General features: G+C 37.6%; 1 protein-coding gene across 3 annotated transcripts in view; it reads left to right on the top strand.

Moving 5' to 3' along the window:
- The window catches only part of EDRF1 (erythroid differentiation regulatory factor 1), a 44,526-nt gene that overhangs the window by 3,610 nt on the left and 15,455 nt on the right, over window positions 1-25,461 (top strand). For 2 of the 3 annotated variants that reach the window (XR_010341726.1, XM_012453375.2), the window contains exons 3-21: window positions 22-88; window positions 757-882; window positions 2,319-2,443; window positions 2,680-2,836; window positions 5,999-6,100; window positions 6,358-6,479; window positions 7,285-7,396; window positions 10,642-10,789; window positions 10,874-10,982; window positions 11,310-11,421; window positions 12,869-13,129; window positions 15,307-15,378; window positions 15,674-15,824; window positions 17,879-18,067; window positions 18,413-18,613; window positions 20,500-20,718; window positions 23,087-23,310; window positions 24,982-25,140; window positions 25,310-25,459. Coding sequence is in view for 2 of the 3 variants with exons in the window: in XM_012453375.2 (XP_012308798.1) it covers window positions 22-88; window positions 757-882; window positions 2,319-2,443; window positions 2,680-2,836; window positions 5,999-6,100; window positions 6,358-6,479; window positions 7,285-7,396; window positions 10,642-10,789; window positions 10,874-10,982; window positions 11,310-11,421; window positions 12,869-13,129; window positions 15,307-15,378; window positions 15,674-15,824; window positions 17,879-18,067; window positions 18,413-18,613; window positions 20,500-20,718; window positions 23,087-23,310; window positions 24,982-25,140; window positions 25,310-25,459 (2,806 nt within the window). In the remaining variant the exon portion in view is untranslated. The remainder of the gene's footprint in view (window positions 1-21; window positions 89-756; window positions 883-2,318; window positions 2,444-2,679; window positions 2,837-5,998; window positions 6,101-6,357; window positions 6,480-7,284; window positions 7,397-10,641; window positions 10,790-10,873; window positions 10,983-11,309; window positions 11,422-12,868; window positions 13,130-15,306; window positions 15,379-15,673; window positions 15,825-17,878; window positions 18,068-18,412; window positions 18,614-20,499; window positions 20,719-23,086; window positions 23,311-24,981; window positions 25,141-25,309; window positions 25,460-25,461) is intronic. The other variant, XM_012453376.2, reaches the window with a different exon arrangement.

Here is a 25,461-nt window from a genome sequence, read left to right as displayed (position 1 = left end):
GGCCTTTTTTCTCTTTGGTAGCTTTGGCATGGCATATGACTTCATTGATTCAGTGGGAAATGATGTAGATGTTGTCTCTGACTCTGAAGTAAGTATTATTTGTCACTTACTGTAATTTTGGGGGTGTTTTATGCTAGGTGTTTTATATCATGCTGTGTTTTACATGATATAAGCATGCAAGTCTTGAGAAATTAGTAATGAGATAAGATAAAACTGACTGATTATTGAATATCTTTTTTTGTTATTAAAGCATCATTCTTTACCACATCTTTATTTAAAGAGGAAGAAACAATCCCCAAACACTGGCAGTGGTAATAATATTAATACTGATGGTTATATTTTAATGATAGTAATTGAAACTGATTATAATGTTTGGGATTATTCTGTATATGTTACCAGTTGAAAGTTACAAATGATATTTCTACTAAAGTCTATCCTTAGTGGCTTTTATCTGATATGCCAGAAGTCTGAGTCAGCACAACAGTATGATGTATACACCCTTAACTTTAAGAAATTCTATTATGTAAAAATAGATGTTTGTCATTAATATAAAGTGACTCAAAGTGTACGTGATTATGGTTTGAAAGCTCTGTCTTCTATGTGTTTGCATGTACCTCTTTGTTTAAAGTTCTGTTTGTATAACCTTAAGGAAATAAGGTTTGTTGTGCTTTCAAATGAATGAAGTTAAAATTTAAAAGATTCCAAATCACACTAAAACAGTCTTTCTTAACTATTTTTTTCTCTTAATTTTTTAAGAACATAAAAAAACTCCTGAAAATTCCCTACAGCAAATCCCACGTGAGCATGGCGGTACACCGCATAGGAAGGACTCTCCTACTAGATGAGCTAGATATTCAAGAACTCTTTATGAGATCGTCTCAGGTAATGCTTTTGTGAAAAATCCAGAAAAACATTATTTAACAACTTAAGACCACTAGAAATAGGATTTTGTTTCAGAGAATGGCCAAAGTTGAAATGTAGTTGAGTATTTCAGCAATCGAGAAATGAAAAGTTTCATTGAAGATAGAAAAGCTTGAATGAAGAAAAAAGAAGAGAGTGAGAATGGTGAAGAAAATTATTTTTTTGATACAAACAGCCAGATTCTTTCTTACAAGAAAAAAAGATGAAGCCAATGAAGAAAGTTGTGAAAAATCTCTGAAATTTAAGGGACTAGTTTAAAATTTAAAAAAATCCTTTGATGTCTCCCTTAAACAGATTCTCATGAAACATGGCTCCTGCAAAATGTGAAAAATGTTAAAACTGTTCCTATGAATAAATACAGTCATGTGCTCATAAAGACATTTCAATCAGTGATGGACTGCATATACTAGTGGTCCCATAAGATTATAATATATTGTATTTTTGCATATTTGCAATGTTTAGATACACAAATACCCTGGTGTTACAATTGCCTGTGATATTCAGTACAGTCACATGTACAGATTTGTAGCCTGGGAGCAATAGGCTGCACCATATGACCTAGGTATGTAGTAGGCTGTACCATCCAGGTTTCTATAAGTAACACTCTGTGATGTTCACACCAGGACAAAAATCACCTAATGACACATTTCTCAGAATATATTCCCATTGTTAAATGATGCATGGCTACAGTTATTAGAATTAATTGATTGTCTTTAGCCTAGATTCTCAAATTGTATGTTGGTAAAGGACTGTTTTTCCCCACATGTTGAGAATGGATACTTTTGAAAAAATATAATAACATTGTTGCAATGTCTCAAGGATTACTCTCCATTTCTGTACTTTCCTTCAGCTGGCAAGAAATAGTTCATAGTCAGTCTTTAAAGAATATTCCTACAGTGCTTTGATAAAGAAAATTAAGTTATAGTGATTTAAAATGACATTTAAAATAAGTGGCTCTTTCCTTTGAAAAGACCACAGTTTAGTTCATTGTGTGAGTATGAGCCTAGGCACTGGGTAAGCTCTTGGGATGTGGCAGTGAACAAATCACAGGCCTTGCTCCTTAGCAGTTCATTGTTTGGGGTTATGAACGCATATAGAGATCATTTCAATATAGTGTGCAAAGCGGGACCTACTCCACGTGCTAAAGAACATGTTATGGAGAAGACTCAGCTGTCCCACCCTGGCTTAGGAGAAGAGGAAGACTGGGGTTTCCTTTAAATAACAAAAAAAACAAAAGAAAGGTGGCATGAATTGACCCAGAAAGGTAAGTTTTTAATGACTATGTGTTTATGAAACTGTATTCAAAAAATAAAAGGAGTCTTTTCTATAAAATAATACTAGGTAACATCGTTTTGACTATGTGTGTGTATTAATTATGTATATCTCATGTTATCCAGACTGGAGATTGGACATGGTTGAAAGAGTTTTATCAAAGACTGATTGATCAGAAGTGGCAGAGGAAGAAAAAGAGCAAAGAACACTGGTATCAAAAGGCAATTCTTTCCAAGTTTTTATATTACAGGTACTTGGCTACTTATTTATCTTTAAAGAGAAAAAATGGAATTCTGATCTAAAATTTAGTTTGAAGCTTATACAAGTAATAATTTAAGTTTTGCCCCTATGATATTGTTAAGATTTGTCCATATTTCTTTTTTGTAAGATGTATGCTTAATTACAGAGTGTAGTTTTTATAAACTGGTGGACTGTTGCATAAAGTTTACTTTAGTAACTAATTCTTTTTATTTCTGCTTTGGCCAGTATCAATGGCGATGGAGCCGCTCAGCCTGTCCCATCTACCGCAGAACAGCAGGAATCGTCCAGTTCAGATCAGACAAGTGATTCTCAAGGGGCTTCATGGCCTGCTCCCTTCGAAATGCCTTCTTCAGTTTCTGAAGATCCCAGTGCTTCCAGTCAAGTTAGTACTTAAATGCTAATTCTGGAAATTCCCTTAGGAAGACAAAGCCTTTTTTAACATCTTGTTAAAAAAAAGAACAGGAATAAGAAATACTCTGTCAGCTTAATGGAATGGGGCAGAAAAGAATTCTATCAATTTATGGAATGGGAAAAATACTTTTTAGTTTTTTACAATAGATTTTACAAGCGCTATTATAAGTGGGTAGATAAGACTTTTTTATTAAGTCAAACTATTTTATAATAGCTTACTGATATGTTTATCAATGATTATCTCCTTAAAGTGATGAGTATTATTCAGAGATATAGCATACTCTTAACTTTAGATACGTAGGAAGCACCTATCAAATATTGAGACTCAGAAGCCTGTTTGTAATTTAAGTTCTAACCTTTTTACCATAACTTTTAGTCAGATTGTTAGGTCTAGAATATCCCTCTAAGATTTTCTGGATAAAATTCCAGAGTCTTAGTCCACTTGCATGTTGTAAGACTTTTAGAAAGGAATAGAGAATGGACTGTGTTGTCTATTTTCTCTCTTAACACCCTTGGTTTCTTCTTATTGCTTGTTTAGTTTTGTCCTTATTGTGTCTATCAAATAATAAAATAAAGCCATAGATGTAAATTGTAGCATGTCTATTTTCAAAAAAAATAGATTGATAAATAGATAATAAGATCTGTAACTTGATAAATTGTCTTCCCTCTTGCTGTGTGTTCCCACATATTGAACACTATTCAACCAGATTGTTTCAATTTTCACAAATTATAGGTGGCAAATACATTTCACTCAATTTTAGTTTCAGTTGGTTTAAAATAGAGAAAGTGTCCCATAAAACTCTACAATGAATTTAAATTTTTTTCAAAAGTGAGAAAAATGTAAGGAAAAGGAAGGAAGTAATTAATATGCAAGTCACGTAGTGGTAACAACCAAGAAGTAGGGATGCTCTATGATTCAGAAGGGAAAAAAGACTACATAATACAAACACTGCTCTCCTGTTGCCCATCTCACCCTTCTCCCAGTGTTACTCTGTCTTTACCTTGTTTAGGAATTATCGTGAAACCTCATGGAGACTTGGGATACTGTAGACTTGCATGTGGAGGAAGCAAACTGTCATTTATTTAATAGCTCTTATGCCGTGTACTTTGATATGTATGTTTGTATAAGTTTTTTTTCATCCTTGGAGCTGCATGTTGTACATGTTGATGGTATCAGTTTATAAATAAATAAACTAAAGCTCATAAAAAGATGTTTCACATGGTCATACAGCTGGTGAAACTCTCAGGCTAGGGCTTAAACCCAGATCTCTCTGCCTGCAGAGGCCTGTTTCTCCAGCAGCACTCCACAGTGTCCATGTACTCCACCCACAGTTAGCAAGGCACTACTAGCAGTCAGACCATTGTAGCAGTGGTATGCCCCTATCCAGAGCTAGCCTGCCATAAGAGTCTCTTATGGAACACTTATATTACACTGCCTACATTTCAGCTTTAGAGATTTGTTTATATCTGCAAACTATCTGCACCAATTCTTGTTCCAAAAACTAAAAGTGCTGGTTTGAGGCCTTTGTTAAGCAGTTATAGAGGTTAAACAGGTGCCTGTGGAATGACCTTAAAGCCAGACATTTATTGAGAACATTATAAGCTAGAGCTCATACTCTGACTAAAGCAACTGCCTGGCAAACTGTGTTTTGAGAATTGGTTCATAAGTTGATAACTTGTCTGTGTAAACAAATAATAAAAAAGAATTGAAAGTTCTTTTAGGACTCCTAAGGGAGAGGACAAGGCACAGTGGAAGTGCTAGAGAGCTACCTGTGCTTGTAGTCACACACACTTCCCAGGCGGATGCCAAGCCTATTGGCACACACAGATGACAAGTAAGAGACATTTGTGGAATAAGCAACACACATGCCTGTCTTGGGTTCCGTTGAGGCACCGACATTAAAAGCTTAAAGTAGTATTTCTTAATGAAAGTACGACTTTCCTAATGGTTGGAAAATTGAGTAGTAGACTGAGTTTACCCAATGTCAAAGGGCTCACTTCCTAAGTGTATTCCAAAATGTATTCCAAGCCAGGCACAGTGGCTCACACCTGTAATCCCAACACTTTGGGAGGCCAAGGTGGGTGGATCACTTGAGGCCAGGAGTTTGAGACCAGCCTGGCCAACATGGTGAAACCCCATTTCTACTAAAAATAAAATTAAAAATAAATTAGCCATGCATGGTGGTGGTTGCCTGTAATCCCAGCCACTCAGAAGGCTGAGGAAGGAGAATTGCTTGAACCCGAGAGGCAGAGGTTGCAGTAAGCTGAGATTGCATCACTGTACTCCAGCCCGGGCAGCAGAGCACAACTCTGTCTCAAAAAAAAAAAAAAAAAAAAAAAAAAATGTATTCCAAAGAATATCTTACAAAAAAAAAGTGTTCTGAGATTAAATAAATTTGGGAAACATTGGTTTTTAACAAGGTAAAGTAGATTTTTCTGTTGCAGGATTGCTTATTATATATATTTATTGTTTTAATAGCAATAAATATTGTTACTCCACAAACATGAGTAGATGGTAAATGTCATCTATCAAACCTGACTGGAAAATTTGCATTTAGTATCCCAGGAACTAGTGTTCTGTGGAACACACATCAGGAAATGCTAAATTGAAGACTATTAAGATAATAGAGTATCTCAAACTGTGGGTGGAGGAATATTTCTTAGGATTTCTTTTTTGTTTTAAGAAACAGTCTCACTATGTTGCCCAGGCTGCATTCGAAGTCCTGGGCTCAAGCAGTCCTCCCATGTCGACCTCCCAAGTAGTCTGGACTACAAGCACATGCCATCATATCCGGCCAGTTTCTTAGGAATTTTTAAACTCAAGATAGATGGAGTAGGCTGAAAGAGTAGTGATAATCAGATGCACCATAAAAAAAGAAGAATGAAAAACTTTGAAAGTTTAGAATAATCTTTAATCTGTCTCACTAAGATCTAAATGTGATTAGCTTCCTATAGTAGGATCATTACCTAAAGCAAGCTACCCAGTGAAGAGTGTTATTATTTGTATTGTCCTAATTTACAATGGTAGATTTGACGTGTGTGCTTTGAATATTTAGGTGATGCTCTTCAAAAGTAGGTCAATTTTAAGAAATGTTGACAGCAGAATCACTCCTTATCCTTGCACTTTTCACAGGGAAGTGAGCCTCTTGAACCCTCATACATAGTGGGGCATGTGGCCTCAGCACCCAAAGAACAAAACTTGACTACTTTATTCAATGACGGGGAGCACAGTAAGGTATGCTTTCCATGGCGTCCAATTTGAGACACCAAATCCCCAGTCTAATTCATCATTTAAAAACTAGTCTAAGTTGAAATTGATAGGGAAAAAATCCACTTAGTCCTAAAATTGTTTTCTGAACATCTTTGTGATCTTATAGCTCTGGGACCTGACTTTGTCTCCTTTGTCTTCTCCTTTTTCTAGTCTTTCTGTAGATCATGGGGGAAAAGTATAGATTGACTGTTTATTATAATCTTTCCTATTTTAAATCACAGGGTCTTAAAAATGATTTTGTTCGGAATATTCTATGGACCTTTGAAGACATCCATATGTTGGTGGGCTCCAACATGCCCATATTTGGGGGAGGCAGATACCCAGCAGTCAGTTTACGTCTCAGGTAAACCAGCATTGTACCCCTCCTTGTTTATTGTATTTAAATTCTTCCTTTAGAACCAGTGTTCCATCAGGCTGAGGTTGTAGTGAGCCAAGATTGTGCTACTGCACTCCAGCCTGGGTGACAGAACAAGACTCTTGTCTCAAAAAACAGAATCAGTGTTCTGTCTAGTTGGGCATCTAACTCTTTCTCTAGGTTTTTTCACCTCCCTCCTTCTCCTGCCAGTTGAAATGGCCACGTTAAGGAAGGAGCTTCTGTCAACAAATGCTGAAAGTCCAACAGCTGAATCTTCATTCTAGACCTAATTGAATAGAGCCAGAGGTTTGTTGGACTGGCCTAGTCTTAGGTCGGAATCTACAACTTGTGAGAATATTCAAGAGAGTTTATTTAATTAGTTAGAGAGCTTCCTACTGACTACTTGTGAGCATTTTTCTTAATGCTCTATGTGTATTTGTTGACATTAGCCAGTGTGAATTCTAGCTTAGGCATAGTCTTATATGGTAGTCAGTTGTTATTCAAGTTGTGTTAGGAGCAGGCAGTAGGCCCACAGTCCTTTCTTATCATGTATTCTTCTATTATTGAAAACTTATCAGTGTCGGTTAGAAATACAAGCAGGCTTTTGGAAAGATGTTAAATATAGCACAACCACTGAGCTACATGTGCATACCTTATCAGAAAAGAAAGCATATATGGCATTTTCTGTCTAGAGAGAACAGCTTAAAATACTTAAATGGTGAAATGAGTTTCAGATAATTCATTAAGGAACATCTCAATTAAACCAAATAACACTAGAAATGTATATTTTTAGGGATAACAACAAACCAATTAATGTGCTAACTGGAATTGACTATTGGTTGGACAACTTGATATGCAATGTACCAGAGCTTGTGATGTGTTTTCATGTAAATGGAATTGTACAGGTAAGATACAGTGTGATTTTTCTCATCTCTCAAATGCAAATTGGTTCAGAGAGTTCCTCAGTAAAGTTTTTACGGCCCTAAAGTACTAAGGTGCATTTTTGGCAGGGAAGATAGCTGTGAATAAACTGAATTTAAGTGTTTTCACATTTATGTTGGTGATAACGTAATTCTAGATGTTATAGGAGTGTAATTTTACAGGTAATTTGGAGGAAATTCATAAATACGTGAAAACCTGTATTTGTAATGCCAGGCACTCATTAATAATTAACTGAAAGCATCTATACAATGGAGGCGTTTCTTCATTATGCAAATATCTGCTCAGTACATGCAAAGTTTTGGGGAAAGGTCTTGTAAAAATTGCATATGGTAGATAGCTTGTGTAGCAGATTCTTATTGAGCATATTTTATTTAGAAGATACTTTATCCCCATTAAGTGTTGGGGGAAGCCAGGCGTGTTGGCTCATGCCTGTAATCCCAGCTACTCAGGAGACTGAAGCAGGAGGATCACTTGAGACTGAGAGTGCAAGACCAACCTGGGCAACATAGTGAGACTATGAAACTAGAAAAAACCCACACACTTAGCTGGGCATGGTGGTGCACGTCTGTAATCCCAGCTACTTGGGGGGTTGAAGCTGGAGGATCACTTGAGCCCAGGAGTTTGAGGCTTCACTGAGCTATGATTGTGCCACTGCACTCCAGTATGGGTGACAGAGTGAGACCCTGGCTCAAAAAAATAAAAAATTTAGAATTTAGTAAATAATTGTTGAAAGAAAACAAAGAATACGCTTGGTTGTTACCCATAATCTAATGGGAAATAATGTGCAGCGAGAAAAGTAGGAGACAGATAAGAATTAGAAGTCCAGATAATCAGAGAAAGGGGTGAGCACTTCCATTTAGGTCTGGAAGAAAGACTTTGTGGAAGAAGAGGCATCTTAACCGAGTCTTGAATGATAGTATCTCAAAAAATAAGAGCTGGATTTTAAAAGTCTAGTATAAATATATGAAAGGATTGATAATAAATTTGGTTAGGGAACACAGGATTTATGTAGCAGAATAGCTGGAAATAAGGTTGGAAAAGTCATGGTCAGGTGATGGAGATCTTAAATGCTGAGCTGAGGAATATGGACTTGGTTCAGTTGGTAATCTGGAATCAGTGCAGTCCTTGCATTGGGAGGGGAAATTTGTTGTGTTAGAATATTAATTTGGAGATAGCATATAGGACAGACAAGGAGGACTTAGAGGCAAGAAAACCAGAGGCATTGCACCATTTTGCAAATAATGTAATGTACTTCCACTAGAGAGGAGCTGTTAAGAATCAACAGTGGCAAGAATAGATAGCATTTATTGAGTGCTTTTTTTATCCAAGCACTTTGCTAAATGCTTTAAATGCTTTACCTTATTTGATCTTCTTAGCTACCTCACATGCTGTTATTCCTATTTGATGGAAAGAGAGACTGAGGATCAAGGAGCTCAAGTGAGTTGCCCAGGGTCACATGAGTAGTGAGTGGTGGTGCCAGTATATGTGCCTCTCTGGCTGAGGACATGCTTTGAACCATTATATTCCAACCCAGTGATTCTTAACCTGGTTGTGTATCAGAATCACTTGTGGCATCTTGAAAAAGGTACTTGCTTGGGCCTCCAGTGTTCCAGTATCAGTAGGATCTGTACTTCTGTCTTTTCAGAAAGTCTGGTATATGATTCTGGTTTGCAGTCTTGATTGAGAACCACTGTTATACCATCTCCCTAAATTGCAACATTTAGCATGGGGCTGGGTGGGAGTGGGGAGCAGGAGAAAAGAAAGAGGCAGATAAAGCATTAGTGAGGCAGAGAGGAAGAGAAGTCAAAGGGGATTCCAGGGTTTAGAGACTAGAATAATGGTGGTGTCATTCAACGAGATAAGGACATTGAATTGATAAGACAGGGAAGGTAATATGTTTTTGTCACATGTTCAGTTTGAGGAAAGTATAAAAATGGTCAGTGAGCATTTGAAGTCCTGGCCGTTACAGAAATAAATTGAAGCATAATCTGCCCAGATACTGTCAGATTTCGCCACCAGGAGAATCTATTCAAATCAAACATTGGAGCTCCTCTCCATAGGGGTAAAAAGAGAAGGACATTTAGAGAGAGAGAAGGAGAACAAGAATAGTGCAGATTAAAATATGGGAAAGGAGTTTTTAAGGAAGGAAATAATCAACATTGGGGGCTTCAGATGAACAAAGAATGGCGAAAACCAATCTCAGACAATTGTGTTTGGTCTTACATCCCAATTGATTTGAAGTTTCTAGTCTTAGAGTACTTCAGAAAATGTGGTAGGAGGTGTTTAGGAAAGTGCACAGAAGACAAACTAGAGAAAAATGAGAGGGCACTTTTTAAATAGTGGTAGTAATGTCCATGCGGCCTTTCCTTTTACTGCCACCTCCATACCCCTCTGCTCCACAAGTGAAGGGAAGAGAAGTGTCTACCAGAAAAACTTCCCAAGTGATTCTCTTTCCTTGAGCCACTGACTCTAGTATCTAGTGAAAGAAAAGGCCAGAAATACATATATTTTAAAATCTTGCTGGGTAAAGTGTACCTGCATTTACCATCTTCCCAGTTGAAAATCATTAAAGTGGAGTAAAAGTATTCCGTATGATTTGTTCCATGTCAGAACAGAAGATCATGCCTAGGCCAGGCATGGTGGCTCCCACCTGTAATCCCAGCACTTTGGGAGGCCGAGGTGGGCAGATCACGAGGTCAAAAGATGGAGACCATTTGGATAACATGGTGAAACCCCATCTCTACTAAAAATACCAAAATTAGCTGGGCGTGGTGGCATGCGCCTTTAGTCCCAGCTACTCGGGAGGCTGAGGCAGGAGAATCACTTGAACTCAGGAGGCGGAGGTTGCAGTGAGCCAAGACCAAGATTGTGCCACTGCACTCCAGCCTGGTGATAGAGTAGGACTCTGTCTCAAAAAAAAAAAAAAAAAAAGAAAGAAAGAAAAATCATGCCTAAATCTGAGGTTATAAATCTGGTCGTGATTCTCATTGCAATTACCCCAATAGTGAACTGCCATTGCTGATGGGATGGATAAGATTCCTTTGGGAGGCTGGAGCAGAAAAAAGATTAAAAACCACTGGTTTAAACGCTTTCATGCTACATAGGTCTCTATTTGCAGGACTTATGTATTTGGTTGCTTTTTAAAAAGAAAGGTGTTGTTTCCTTGGGTTTTCTCTTAAACTGCCTTCCATCTGTCTGTGTTTTACAGAAATATGAAATGATAAAGACAGAAGAAATTCCCAATTTGGAAAATTCTAATTTTTCTACTAAAGTCATAAAAGACATTGCACAGAATATTTTATCATTTTTGAAATCTAATTGTACCAAAGAAGGACATACCTATTGGCTCTTTAAAGGTAGGCTATTAAATAATTTTTGAGTGAACAATAAATGATTTGGGTGGCTGCTGTAAAATGAGGCTTCCTTGTTTTTCTTTCCAGCAAGTGGCAGTGACATAGTGAAGCTCTATGACCTCACTACTCTTTGTGAAGAAACTGAAGACAAATACCAAAATCCATTCACAATGCCAGTGGCCATTCTCTTATATAAGTGAGTGCTTTAAGAATTTAAGATGAAGAAGTAGCCTTCTATAAAGTTTTAAAGCATAGAGCCTCAGTATCCAAACCAAGGCTTTTAAATGCTTTTAGGTTTTCATAGTATGGGGAAAAATACACATACACATGGTACCAAATATTACTCAGCTTTCTTAGAACAGCGTAATATAAATGTTTTGGGGGTGGGTGGATAAAGTGTAAAGGTTAATGTTTTGTTGTTTCTTACAGCTCTTAGTCTGTTGGAAAAAAACAAGAGCATTCCTAGGCTTGAGTCTTGCAGACAATGATGAATGGGCAGTAAAGATATTAACTCTTTTTTTAGGGTTGCTTGCAACATGATGATGAAGAAGAATCAAAATAAGAAACACTATGGAACTATTAGAACATTGCTTCTTAACTGTCTTAAATTGTTGGACAAAAGCAGGCATCCTCAAGTAAGATGAGCACTTATACATTCTCTAAAACAGTTCCAGCATTCTAATAGGGAATTGTTACCTAGACAGTAAAGCCTCCTAACTCATATTCTGTAACTGCCCTATTCAGTGTGGCACTACGTGTGGCTGCTGATCACTTAAAATGTGTTTTGTCTGAATTGACATGTGCTGTAAGTATAAAATACACACTGAATTTTGAAGATTGGGTGTCTGTACATATTACATGTTGAAATGTGGTATTATATATATTGGATTAAATATATTTAAATTAATTTCACAGGTTCTACTTTTTAAATGTAGCTACTAGAAAATTTACAATTTCATATGTAGCTCATGTTATATTTCTGTTAGACAGCACTGCTTAATAAATTTAGAACTTGTGTAATTCTAGCAATAGTGCTCTTAGTTCTTTGTCACTATTAGACCTTGTTAATCACTTTGTTAATATAAATAGGGTTCACATTCCACACTTGAGGATATTAAAGCATCTCTTAAATAAAGGCTAGTAAAATTTGTTTTAAAGAGGGGGGAAAAGCGTCTCTTAAAATATTCCCTCAGTTATGCTCCCCACAATTTTACACCATCCTTACCCTCAGTTGTCTGATTGACAACTTTATTTTTCGCTGTAAGGCTAATTGTATCCTGTTCAAATCAGTAAAAGTATGTAGGATATGCAGTTTTTCTTTTCTTTGAAGAGCCAAAGTAATTTTAATTGTAGCCACATTTGATTTCAAGATAAAGATTATCCTAGAGACCAAACTCAAATTTTTTTTTAAGAAAAATAGTAAAACATTTTGTTTCTGACTTAAATATCTAATTGCTGACCAAGGTGGCCATGTTTAGGGAACTTGAGTGGTTTATATTGATGTTAAAAAATGGTGTTAAGACTATTGTCTGTGATTAAGAACTGATAAACAATAGAATGGGATGAATGGTCATATATAAATGCTAATTTTAAGAGATACCAGAATAGACTTTTCCCTTTTTAATATAGTGGGGTTTTTTTCTTTAACTAGAATCATAGATTGTATAATAAATATTAGTTGCCTATTATAGAGAAACTTGTATTAATTTATGGTTTGTAAAGAGAAATTCTAGTTTCTCACTTGGTTTAGGGTGGTATTAATGTTTGTTAATATTTTAGTTATGACACTCTATACTCAAAAGCTTTTGTTTGTCTCCAGTGAAATTCAGTTGACACCTTTTAAGAGGGAAGGCTCAGGGGTGAAATAATTTCAGGAAATAGGAAACACGTCAACCTATAAAGATTTTACAGAACATACTCAGAGTATCGATAGCTTTGAGTTGGGAACATTTCTCTGTGTGTTACAGTCTGTATGGTGGAAATAGCCTGTGTGAAGACCTCCTCCTAAAATTTGTTAATATGATAGTAAAATTGTATTTTTTGATGTCAATAATTTACACATATTTCTCTTTTTTTCATAAGATTATTGCTTCCGCCAATTACATGCTTTCAGAACTTTTTCAATTGGATGAACCTAAAAAGGAAGAAAATTCAGAATCTCCTTTAAATGAGAATTCTGATGAAAGTTATAGTGAAGAGGAGGAAGAGATGCCCGACAGTGACGAAAATGGATCCTATAGCACCAGCTCTGATCCATCAGATGATAGCAAAGCAGTAGCTATAATTAAGTCTGTTGGAGAACTGTCGGTACCAGAAAAATACAAATCTATTCATCAAATCAGAGTAAGCCTTTAGAATTTATATCAAATTTTTATCAAGGAAACATAATTGTTAATCGAATATAGTTGGCCTTTCAGAAGATATTACTTCAATAAACCTTTCATGGTCCAGGGTCTAATAATCATTAGTTTTCTGAATTCTAAAACTTGGTTTTATAATTGTCCCAGGTTAATTGACCCACATATGCAATCCTATACTGGACAGATGTGTAAACAGATGTCTGTCTATTCTTATGTGGAGGATTTTCCTCTCCAGTGACCAGTGTGTAGTCTGAGTCATGTCTCCTCACTGGGGCACTTCTGTCCAGTTTTGGGGTTGCTGGGAAATGATATATATAGGTTACTTGGTGAACATAGAGTAGGGAAGGGGGTGGCTCTTGGAGATGTATGTGGTGAGATCTGGTACATTATCCTATGCTATATAGGACAGTATTTTTTCGTGACTCTGGTGGTCACGTCTGCCATATTGAACATGTCTCTCCCCTGGACAGGGCCAGATAGATTTCTCCCTGTGTGGGTTGCACTGACTGTCCTTCTACCATCAGTGTATCTCCAGGCAGTATATGCCTTTCAACATACTGTCTCCCTATGATTAGATCCAGGCTAGCTTTAGGAGTTCTGACTGTTCCTCGAACTGAAATACAGTCATATTTACAGATAATCTCTTAATTTAGGCACTGAGTGTAACTTTCAGATGGAAACTTTATATCTAAGCAAGTTTTTGAGGGGCTATCTCTGTCACCCTAAAACATTGCCAGTCTTTCTGACCTTCACTTTCCCCATTTGTTTGCTATAGCCATGGTGGCTTTTTTTTCCTCTCAAAAGCATCAAGATCATGCTCATAGGAGGGCCTTTGTATTTGCTGTTGCTTCTGCTTGGAGTGTACCTACCCTAGGTCTGTTCATGGCTGCCTTTTTTAAGGCTTAAGTCTTGACTGAAATGTTGCCTCTTCAGGGAAATGTTCCTGACTACTGGCTTAAGTGCGCTCTACTTTTCGGTCATTCAAGGAGCCTGTCTGTACCTCAAGTTCTTATTTTTGTGTTTGTCTCCCTTCACTAGAGTGTGTAAGCTCCCTGCAGGTACAGACACTCTGTCTCCTATGTCTAGAACCCATTATGAGTACTCAGTAAATATTTGACTAAATGACTGCAGGAAAAAGTCATTAACTGCCCATCTAAATTTTAGTTCACTTTCAGCTTGAACTTCCACAGTGGAGTGAAAAAATGCTGGTTGTAATCATTGATTGCAGAATTTACACGTATATGGAAAACTGCACTATAACACTAGGCCATGGACTTACAGGGCAATTCGGTAATAAGTAAAGATGTAATGAGTTAGCGTCAGTATTTTTCAGAGAGAGCACTTTCTATCAGTATCTGAAGCACTCAAAATAATACAGTCTTAGTATTCGTATAAGCATGTCTTTAGTTAGCTTTTCCTCATCCTTGTTGAATGACTGCAGTATGGACAGTCAGCGTGAGCTCCAGAGTCCCAGCTCTGCACTCACTCCCTGTGTCCTCAGACAAATTGCTGAACTGTCTATGTTTGCCTCTCTTCTGTACAATGAGAACAGTAATTCCAAACTCTCACAATTCAGCAAAATGAAATGCTTCACAGAGGCCCCTATACGTAATATCCTTTGTAGTTGGAGGTTGCTAGCTGGTTTTGCTCTTTAATTAAGCAAATAAACAATGAGACTATTGGTGATACTTGTTATTTCTAAATTGATGATAATTTTTAATTCTGTGTTGCTCAGTATCACTGCTAATTCCGAGTGGGGCTGACCTATTAGATTAGGTCTACGTTTGTCTAAAACATTACTGCTCTGGTTCTTGCTTTTTTTGGCATAATAGAGTTATATTTAAAATTGTTAGTATTTAAAGCAACATATATGTTGTAAGGTCCTTTTAAGCAAGATTTTTGTTGGTAATGCTTACAGTATTTTTTTTTCCTTTTTTTTTTTTGAGACGGACTCTCACTTTGTCACCAGGCTGGAGTGCAGTGGCACGATCTCAGCTTACTGCAACCTCCACCTCCTGGGTTCAAGCGATTCCTCACTAAACTGAATATACAAACACATTTCTAAAATTGGTTTATAGAGTTGTAGGAATTACTTGGAATGAGAACCATGGAATTTGTTGCATTGGTAGCATATTAATAATTTCACGTTTGTTCCTAAAGCCCAGTTGTGCATTTCCAGTTTGTCATGACACAGAAGAGCGCTGTAGACTTGTGCTTAGCTATGTTCTAGAGGTGAGTTTACTCTTCACTTTTTAGTGAAGTTTGTACTTAATATGCAGTTTGCACTTGTTTCTTGGTATCAATGTTATTCCAAATCATGTTCTGCTGTGATTTTTTTTTTCCTTAAGCATAAAGCGGAAATCAAATTCGTTTTCCCCAAATCTTTCAGATCAAAATAGTTTTTAAAAGTCTGTTTCTGAAATGGAAATTTTCCTAAATGTATCCAGTAGTCCAGATACTGTCTTATATTTAGTTTTCAGTTGACCTGAAGTTAGGTATATAGCGAATACTTTTCCTTTTCTTGAAGGGTTTAAAATCTGTTGATAGCAGCATCAAAAAAGAAAGCGACCTTCCAGCAGCTGACCCCAGCACTCCAATCCCGTTAAAATATGAAGACGAATCCACAAGAGGGGGTCCTGAGGGGCCAGAGAAGCAGATGGCCTTGTTTTTGGACAAAAGTAAGTTGAATTGATGTGCAAATAAGGCCTTGAACAGAATAATATACTGGTTCTTTATCAACAGCAGACTTATGTCAATTAAGGCATTCATTGAAAGGCATTGAGAAAAAGATATCATGTGAACTGGAAGTAGGGGTAGTATTCTTTCATTTGAATATAAGACAAAGGATAATTTTGATGTTTCATGGACATTTCTAATAAGAACATAAGGAGCCTGCATCTTCCTGTTACCCACAGTGAGGAACTAATGCCTTCAGCCTGGTGGAGTTCTCAGAAATTGCTGCTTCATTAAAAGCACTGGAGTGTTTAAGAGCCACAGACTTAGGAGCCAGACTGCCTAGCTTCACATCTCGGCTTTGTTAGGGCAAGTTGTTCTACTGTTTTGAGTCACTTTCTATCTCTTTGAAAATGGAGCCAATAATAATGCCTTCTTTAAACGGTTGTGACAGTGATTAAATTGTTAATATATGTAAAGTGCTCAGATAGTGTACATAATCAGCACTAGAGAAGTGTAGGCTGTTGTTACTGCACAGTACTTGAATAAGCTAGAAATGTCACTTTTAAATTATCTAGTTTGTTCTTCAGGAATATCACATCATGAAGAACATATGGGCTTTGAAGCAAAAGTTGTGAATTTCTTCTTTATTTGAACCTAAGTTGTATCTCTATTTCCAACCTTATTTCTTCCCCCATTTAAAATCAGTTTCAATTGTTAAAAAAAAAAAAGTGTAGAAAGCCTGTATGTTTGAAATAATACCAAGTGCTTTCTAGACCTTTCTTCCTTTCTGGAACAGACATGGTGGAGGTAGGAGAGGAATAGATTTATTTCCCCAGCGTTTATGTAGTGCTGCTTGTATGCCAGGCTTCAGCCTACAGGCAGTAAGGAGATCACACCAGGACTTTTGCTATTCTTTTTTTTCTGAAATGCCTTTTCTGCCTTCCTCTTCTATCTCCCCTGTTGATAATCCTGCCCAAGCTCAGAATCTCCATGCTTTCCTATATTCTCTATCAGAATTACTTGATTCTCTTACCATTTTGTCCTGTGAGCCTGCCTTATGTCAGAGTTCCTGTGTTAAATGGTTTTACCTACACATGTACGCACAAACACACTTGTGAACAAGAACTTCATCTTAATTTTAGTTTCTCACAATGCTTCTTACTCACAGATAATGCTTGTATCAGCAGAGGAAAAAGAAATACATGCACGCATTAAACCATAATGAAGACTAAGTACCTTTCATTGCCTTCAAAGACTTGTGTTTTAGCTGATTAAAAAATGAGAAATCTTAAAGCTGGGGGCGGGGGGTGTGTGTTTTTGTTCTTTGTGGAGCAAAATGTTCCAGTGTTTTGTTCTCTCTTTGTTAATTACACTTAACATATTTTGTTGTGGTTTATGTTATCAAGGTTAGGGGCCATGTAACTTCATGTCACAGTTTTTAGTGCCTGGCACAGTGCTTGGCACAAAAATGATCATTTGTTGAGTAAAGACAGTAGCAATGGGCTGGACTTTAAATAAAAAGTATCCCTGATAGAGGAAACAGTAAACTAAGATGGGAGATAGGAAAAACAGTCATCTTTGTAGGTGACAAGTAGTAACTTAACATTGGCTGACGGGTAGTAGGATGGACAAGTAGGAATTAAGACTGTGAAACTTGCAACTAGCTTAGGCTAAGTGTGGAGAAGCCATTTTAATGTTTGAGGACACGAGGCTTTGACACTGATCTAAGCTGTGCTTTAGGAAGGCAAACTTTGACAGATTGACAAATAGACTGGAGAAAGGAGACAGGTGTCACTCATGAGGTTCAGTGACACTGGAAGACAGTGGCAGAGTTGCCGATGTCAGGCAAGCAGAAGGCCTTGGAACTCCCAAGTGAGTCTTTTAACACAGCCATTTTAGTCCAATGTATTTAAGCAGTAAAACATAGTATTTGCCAGTGTTGTCATAATAGTACCTAAGTCTAGAGTGTTTCCATCAAGAAATAGAAAATATTTTTTGTGCGTGAGACTGACAGTCAAATGAAATGTGCTGCTTTTTTTTTTTCTACATGTCACAGTGGGCTCCCTTCAGAAGGGCAATTATTCCAGTCAATCTGGAATGATCCCTGGCTCTTGGCAACATAAAATGAAACTTCAGCTGATTCTCAAGTCATCAAAGGCCTATTATGTTTTGTCTGATGCTGCCATGAGTCTTCAGAAATATGGAAGAGCATTACGATACATTAAATTAGCTTTGCAAAGCCATGGTAAGCCACTATAAATGAATATGTTTAATAGTCTCTGGGAAGGGAGAACAGAGAAGGCGTCTGAATCACAGTGGAAGTTTACTCCTATTTCTGTTGTAAATCTTTATTTTAAAATGTCTATTTCTAATCCCATGTGTATTACCTACTATTTTAGTTTCTGCTCAGTGGTTTAACATCTCTTTGCTGTGAAATGCATGAAACCTTAATATGTATTATTGGGCATAAACACAGAGTAGGTACAGTAGCACAAAATGTTCAGCTGGTAACACAGTTTCTTCCTATTTCCCGTGATCATTAATTTTTTCTGCATTTGTGTTTTTTCTCCCTCCCACCCTTCCCAAACAGATACTTACTGCTGCCTCTGCACCAATATGCTTTCCGAAGTGCTGCTGTTTCTCTCTCAATATTTGACACTTTGTGGTGATATCCAGCTAATGCTAGCCCAGAATGCAAATAATAGAGCAGCACACCTTGAAGAGTTTCATTACCAAACGAAAGAAGACCAGGAGATCCTGCACAGCCTTCACAGAGAGTCCAGCTGCCAAGGTGTGCCAGAGGCGCAGACCACGTGGTTCACAGAGGGACTGTGCAGTCCAGCTCATTCTTGAGTATTCAGAAAAGAGACAGAAATATTAGAGTTTTCATATTTGCTCTGCATTTATTTAATTAATTTTTTGTTTTCTGAGACAGAGTCTCACTCTGTCACCCAAGCTGAAGTACAGTGGCGCAATCTCAGCTCACTGCAACCTCCACTTCCTGGGTTCAAGTGATCCTCCTGCCTCAGCCTCCAGAGTAGCTGGGACTACAAGCACACACCACCACGCCCAGCTAATTTTTGTATTTTTAGTAGAGACAAGGTTTCACCATGTTGGCCAGGCTGGTTCCGAACTTCTGGCCTCAAGTAATCCACTCACCTTGGCCTCCCAAAGTGCTGGAATTACAGGCATGAGCCACCGCACCCAGCCTGCTGTTTTATTTTATTCATTTCTTAATTTTAAAATTATGCATGATCCTGTGTATTTGTATAAAATGATTTTTAAGTATTTTATAATTACTGTTCATATAACTAGAACTAACTACAAAGTAAGATCCAAAGACAGTTGTGTCAATTTTGTTTTTTTTAAGACAGTCTCATTGTGCCTCCCAGGCTGGAGTGCAGTGGGGTAATCTTGACTCACTGCAACCTCCACCTTCTGGGTTCAAGTGATCCTCCCATCTCAGTCTCCCAAGTAGCTGGGACTAGTACCTGTGCCACCACACCTAGCTAATTTTTGTTTGAGATAGCAATCCTCCCACCTTGGCCTCCCAAAGTGCTGGGATTACAGGTGTGAGCCACTGTGCCCAGCCTTGTGTCAGCTTTTTACACACTACTCTTCTTTTTTTTCCCATGAGGTTCTTCCAGGTAACACTTGTAGTCAGCTAACAAAGCCATGGATTTTCTTTTGAAAGGTATAACAGTTGATGAAGGTCGATTACCTTCTGAATGATTACCTTCTGAATGATTCCTCTGGGCTAAAATAAAGTGATTGTTGTTTTTAAAGTTAGTTCATAGCCAGCCTTCTTACTGAATATGTCACTCTGTTTGCAATTATCAGGCTTTAAAACTGGGAAGTAGAGTAATCTGATCCACAGTAGCGATATTCCTCACTCTTATCTCAGCACAGTTGTGTAAGCACGTTGCCATTAGGACAGTGAACAAAGTAAAAGATGAGTCTTCTGAAGGTGCTTCTTTTCATGGGATTGTTTTATTTTGCTCTTAAATTTTTATGCTAAATATTACTTGATGTTTGCCTCCCAAAGTTTTGGACAATTAACCGCTGGAGGAGTATATTAGGGGAGAGGGAAAAATGTGTTATTTTCTAATATTTTTGCCCTTTGTTCCCCTCTTTCCGTCTTTCTCAAATAATCTTTTTTTTATAGATGTAGTAGGAAAATGCTCAGTGTATTTTTACTGCTCCCATCACAGCAATTTCAGTTAAATAGTTCTTTGTAGTCCAGTCCCCACTAGATGGCATTTTTAATCCTCGAGGGCTTGTGTGGCAGCTTCTACAGTGACTTGACATTAACTTGGCACATTATTTCAAGAACTATTTCCATTAATTAAAAATGTCAAATTTACTTTGGACTAGTGGACGTTAGGTCTGTCCTAATAAACAAGTGTACCTGGGAAAACCAGGATCACAGGAATTGTTTGATACACATAGGCAGGAAAATGTTTATTTTTATCCAACATTCATATCCCAAGAAATAAAATTTTATAAAGAAATAGATCTTTATTATGAAACTTAAATATTGTTGTATTGATTGAATCTTAGTATACTTATGCTATATTGCATTTTTTATTACTTAGGATTTAAGATATCAGGTCCATTTAGATACTGAGGAAGAAGAAATCACATGACTCGCATTGATGTTTGCCTTTTTTCTTTCAGGATTTGCATGGGCAACTGATTTGTCTACGGACTTAGAAAGTCAACTATCTGTTAGTTGTAAATGTTATGAGGCTGCTAATGAAATCTTGCAATTTAGTGACTTAAAAAGCCAAAATCCAGAACACTATGTACAAGTATTAAAGAGAATGGGTAACATTAGAAATGAAATTGGTGTATTTTACATGAATCAGGCTGCTGCATTACAGAGTGAGAGAGTAGGTGAGTATCTCTTTAGATTCCTCTCTTTATTGCCTGTTCTATTAGAAAATTATGTTAATTTTTTATGAGTTAAGAACTGTGGCACTTGATTTTATATCATAAAGAGGTGCTATGTTAGAGAACCTCTTACTCTTAAGACATAGAATTAGGAAAACATTATTTTCCCTTAGAATTAATTATTTCAGTGTTCTTCATTCCCACTGTGTACTTTAGTCCTTCTGATGAATTCAGAAGCTAATGGGACATCCAGCCATTGTGCCAGGCTCTATGTTGGATACTTAAGTGGCTAAAATATGGTCCTCTCTTCATGTTGGGAAGCTAGACATGAACACAAAGCCTCAAAATGCTGTGGATGAGTACAGTGTAATGGGAGACTGGGCACCATGACGTTTATTGAAGTTGTAGGGTTCTTAGGAGGCTTTTGGGAAGGTGTACCTGAGCGGGGTGGTGCAGGGAGTGTAGAACGTCAGCAGGCTAATGTGAGGAACGGGGGGCTTTCCAGACTGAGGAGGCAGTATAAGGAGGAAGAAGCCAGGGATCTCAGAGGGTCCAAGTGTATGTTTAGAGGGAGCAAGAGGCCTGTGTGAGTACGATGTGGGATGGTCAATCCTTTGGGCCCATGTTGAATTTGAGTCCACTATGGAACATGTATGTGAAAGATGTACTTTAGTAGTTGATTTGAAGAGTGCTAAGAGCTGTAGGGCTAGCAAGACAGATTGAGAACCATTCACAGAAAGGTGATAGTTGAAGCCATGAGAGCAGATGGGAATATAAAGGCCGGACATGGTGAGAACAGCAAGGCGCTGAGGTAGAGCTAAGGTTAGCAGGTAAGCTGAACACCTGTGGGCCTTTGGTTTTGTTTTTGTTTTTTTATTTATTTGCATATTTAGTTTTAGAGACAGGGTCTTGCTCTATTGCCCAGGCTAGAATGCAGTGGCATAATCATAGCTCACTACAGCCTTGAACTCCTGGACTCAAGCAATCCTCTCACCTCACCCTCCAAAGCACTTTTTCAAAATTTTTTTAGAGATGAGGTCTTGCTGTGTTACCCAGGCTGGTCTTGAACTCCTGGCCTCAGGCAGCCCTCACACCTTGGCCTCCCAAAGTGCTGGGATTACAGGCATGAGCCGCTGCACCTAGCCTGTGACACCTCTTGATCTGTGAACTATGCTCGGCACTAGGAATACAAATATTGCCCCCAAAGAGTTCATTGCTAGTAAAAGAACCTGCGCATTTAAGGTGCATCTGGAGCAGGCAGTCAGTGAGGGAGCCCGGGAAGTGGTAGGCAGGAAGCTAGGGAAATTGAATACAACACAGGTTGTAATCTCTTCAAACTCCATGGGACCACGCTTTTGGATCTTTACAAAATGGCACTTTGCTCAGATGTATTTCTTTGCTTATTTTGATATCATTTGGTTAATACTGAAGAGGGTTATACTTAAGTGTTATACAGTTGTCCCCACTCATCCTTGGAGGATACGTTCCAAGATCCCCAGTGGATGCCTGAAACTGTGGAGAGTACCAAACCCTGTATATACTGTACTTTTTCCTATACATACATACCTGTGATGAAGTTTAATTTACAAATTAGGCACAGTAAGAGATTAACGGCATTTACAACAGTATGCCAGCATCAATACTCTTATGCTTTGGGGCATTATTAAGTAAAAATAAGGGTTACTTGTGCAGAAGCACAGCAATATCATAACAGTAGCTGTCTAATAACCCAGACAGCTACTAAGTGAATCATGGGCGGCTCTGCATACAGCATGAATATGCTGGACAAAGGGATGTTTCACTTCCTGGTGAGGAGGAGCAGGACAGCAAGAGATTTCATCAAGCCGTATTAATTGGCTGGGGCTGCTATAATGAAATGTCATAGACTGGGTGCCATAAACAAGAGAAATGTATTGTCTCAGGTCTGGAGACTGGCAGCAGGCTTGGATTCCTCTCATGCTTCTCCCTTGGCTTGCAGATAACCACCTTCTCACTGTGTCCACACAGGGCCCTCTCTCTATGCGTGCCCCTGGAGTCTTTCCCTCTTTTTAAAAGAACACCAGTCATACTGGATTAGGACCCCACTCTTAACGATCTCATTTAACCTTAATTATGTCTTTAAAGGGCCTGTCCTAAATATAATCACATTCTAAGGAACTATGGGTTCGGGCTTCAACGTAGGATCTCTGGGGTACACGTTACCCTTCATGTAACAGGCATGATGAGAGCAATGTGCTGTGGTTGACTGCAGGTGACTGGCTTGCCACCACACTCCTGTCACTGCCATCCTCCTCTTATCTCTTTAAGAGGCAGTGCTAGGGTTTACACTGATGTCTGCTGACACGGTTCTTTTCTTTCTTTCTCTGTAAAGTGAGCAAATCTGTGTCTGCTGCCGAGCAACAATTGTGGAAAAAAAGCTTTTCTTGTTTTGAAAAGGGAATTCACAACTTTGAGTCAATTGAGGATGCTACAAATGCTGCCCTTTTATTATGTAACACCGGGAGACTCATGCGAATCTGTGCACAGGCACACTGTGGTGCAGGTGATGAATTTAAACGTGAATTTTCACCAGAAGAAGGCTTATATTATAATAAGGTAACACATCCGCTTGCATGTTGAGCCTCACCCATTCATGCCTGTCATTTATTTACACTTTGCCATTGTTTCACTAAAATTTTACAAACCTAAAAATAATTAAACTATGGTAATGGCACAAGACTAGACAGATCATGAAAACGCCTGAAACCTGGCCTAAGACTAGTAAGAATTGAGTATTGAAGATGACATGTAGAATTGGTAGGAAAAAGATGATTCTGCAAATTGTTGGTACAACCAGCATGAATGTCAGATGATTAAAGATTGACATGGAGAAAGTAAACCTGTAAAAGTACTAGAAGAAAATACAGGTAGAGACTTATATGATAGGTATATGATAGGTTAAGAAAGGACTTTCCCAGCATTGCACAGTAAGCAGAAATCCTGGGTAAAAGTTGAATAAACTCAAATGTGTAAAAATAAAGTTCTAAAATGCACAAATATATAAAAAATAAAGATCTAAAAATGTGGAACAGAAAGTGAAATTGAAAGCAAATTATAATCTAGGGAAAATACTTATTCATAATAACAGAAGAGAGGTTAATACACTCTTACCATATAAAAATTAAGAATCATTGAAATTAAACCACCCAAAGAGAAAAAAAGAGCAAATAATCTTGAACAGAAAATGTGCACATTTTTTTTTTAAAAAAGTAAATAGCTAATATATATAAAGAAAATTTTCAAAGTTAAATTTTTTTTTTTTTAGACAGAGTCTCACTCTGTTGCCCAGGCTGGAGTACATTGGCACAGTCTCAGCTCACTGCAACCTGGGTTCAAGCAGTCCTCATGCGTCAGCCTCCCGAGTAGCTGAGACCACAGGTGTGCACCACCACGCCTGGCTCATTTTGGTATTATAATATTTTTAGTAGAAATGGGGTTTCGCCATGTTGGACAGGCTGGTCTCAAACTCCGGGCCTCAAAATTGAGTTTTATTTATCGGATTGCCAAATTTTATGACAAATGATCACACCTACTGTTGGAGAAGATACAAGGATATGAGCACTCATGTTCTGGAGTAATTGAAGCCATTTAAATGACATTAGTAGTGAATGATTGTGGCATAATAAATTTTTAAATGATTGTGATCTTTTTTTATTTTCTTTTTAAAATTTATATATACACAGAAGAGAGTTAATAAGTATACACCAGAAATGTAGAAATTATTGCTGGGTACAAAAAAAAAAGAAAAATTATTGCTGGGAAGTTAAGTAAAGTATGGTTTTGGTTTTGATTTCAATATAATGGCTATGTATTTGAGGATTGGGGTAACAAGGTGGGAGGATATACTTCTTTTTACAGTAAAATCTGTCAAGTTTTTAATCTAGTTTACTAGTATGTAAACTATAATTTACATTTAGAAAAAAAAAAAAGGAAGCATGTGCATCCTCATGCTCAGCCTGAGTCAGAAAGCAGCACCATGGACTGGCTTCTTGTAGTCTTGAGGTGGGAATGCAGAGTGGTTGTCAGTCTACTTGGAATAACTTTCTTCATTGAAATATTTTCATTGACTTTTTTTGGGAAAAAAAGTAATTTCCTCATAATGTCCCTTTATAAATTATCCCAAAATTAAATTAACATCTGGGTAGTTACAAAGTATGTTTTATTTTAATGCAGTATTGGTATATGTTTAAGCTGAGTTAGAAATGTACACTGTTTTCTCCCTTGCAGGCTATTGATTACTATTTGAAAGCACTAAGGTCGTTGGGAACACGAGACATACATCCAGCTGTTTGGGATTCAGTGAACTGGGAATTGTCCACTACTTACTTTACTATGGCAACTCTACAGCAAGATTATGCTCCATTATCTAGAAAAGCTCAGGAGCAGGTGATAATATTTGCTGGATTATAAAACAAGTCGTCAGTCTCGTTTATTCCTTTAACAAATATTGAGTATCTGTTGTCTTTTCTTTAATAAGCAGTATTTAAACGTTTTAACAACCCCTACAGTCAGATTCCAAACTTATTTTTTTTCTTGCCCTCAAAAAAATAAACAGATTGAAAAAGAAGTCAGTGAGGCCATGATGAAGTCCCTGAAATACTGCGACGTGGATTCAGTGTCTGCTCGGCAGCCCCTTTGTCAGTATCGAGCTGCAACCATCCATCACAGGCTGGCCTCCATGTACCATAGCTGTCTGAGGAATCAGGT

Source organism: Aotus nancymaae, unplaced genomic scaffold, assembly GCF_030222135.1.
Source record: "Aotus nancymaae isolate 86718 unplaced genomic scaffold, 86718_ANA_hifiasm-v0.15.2.pri h1tg000010l, whole genome shotgun sequence".
NCBI classification, from domain to species: domain Eukaryota; kingdom Metazoa; phylum Chordata; class Mammalia; order Primates; family Aotidae; genus Aotus; species Aotus nancymaae.
Note: the sequence above shows the minus strand (reverse complement) of the source record. Positions and strands in the feature narration are given on the sequence as shown.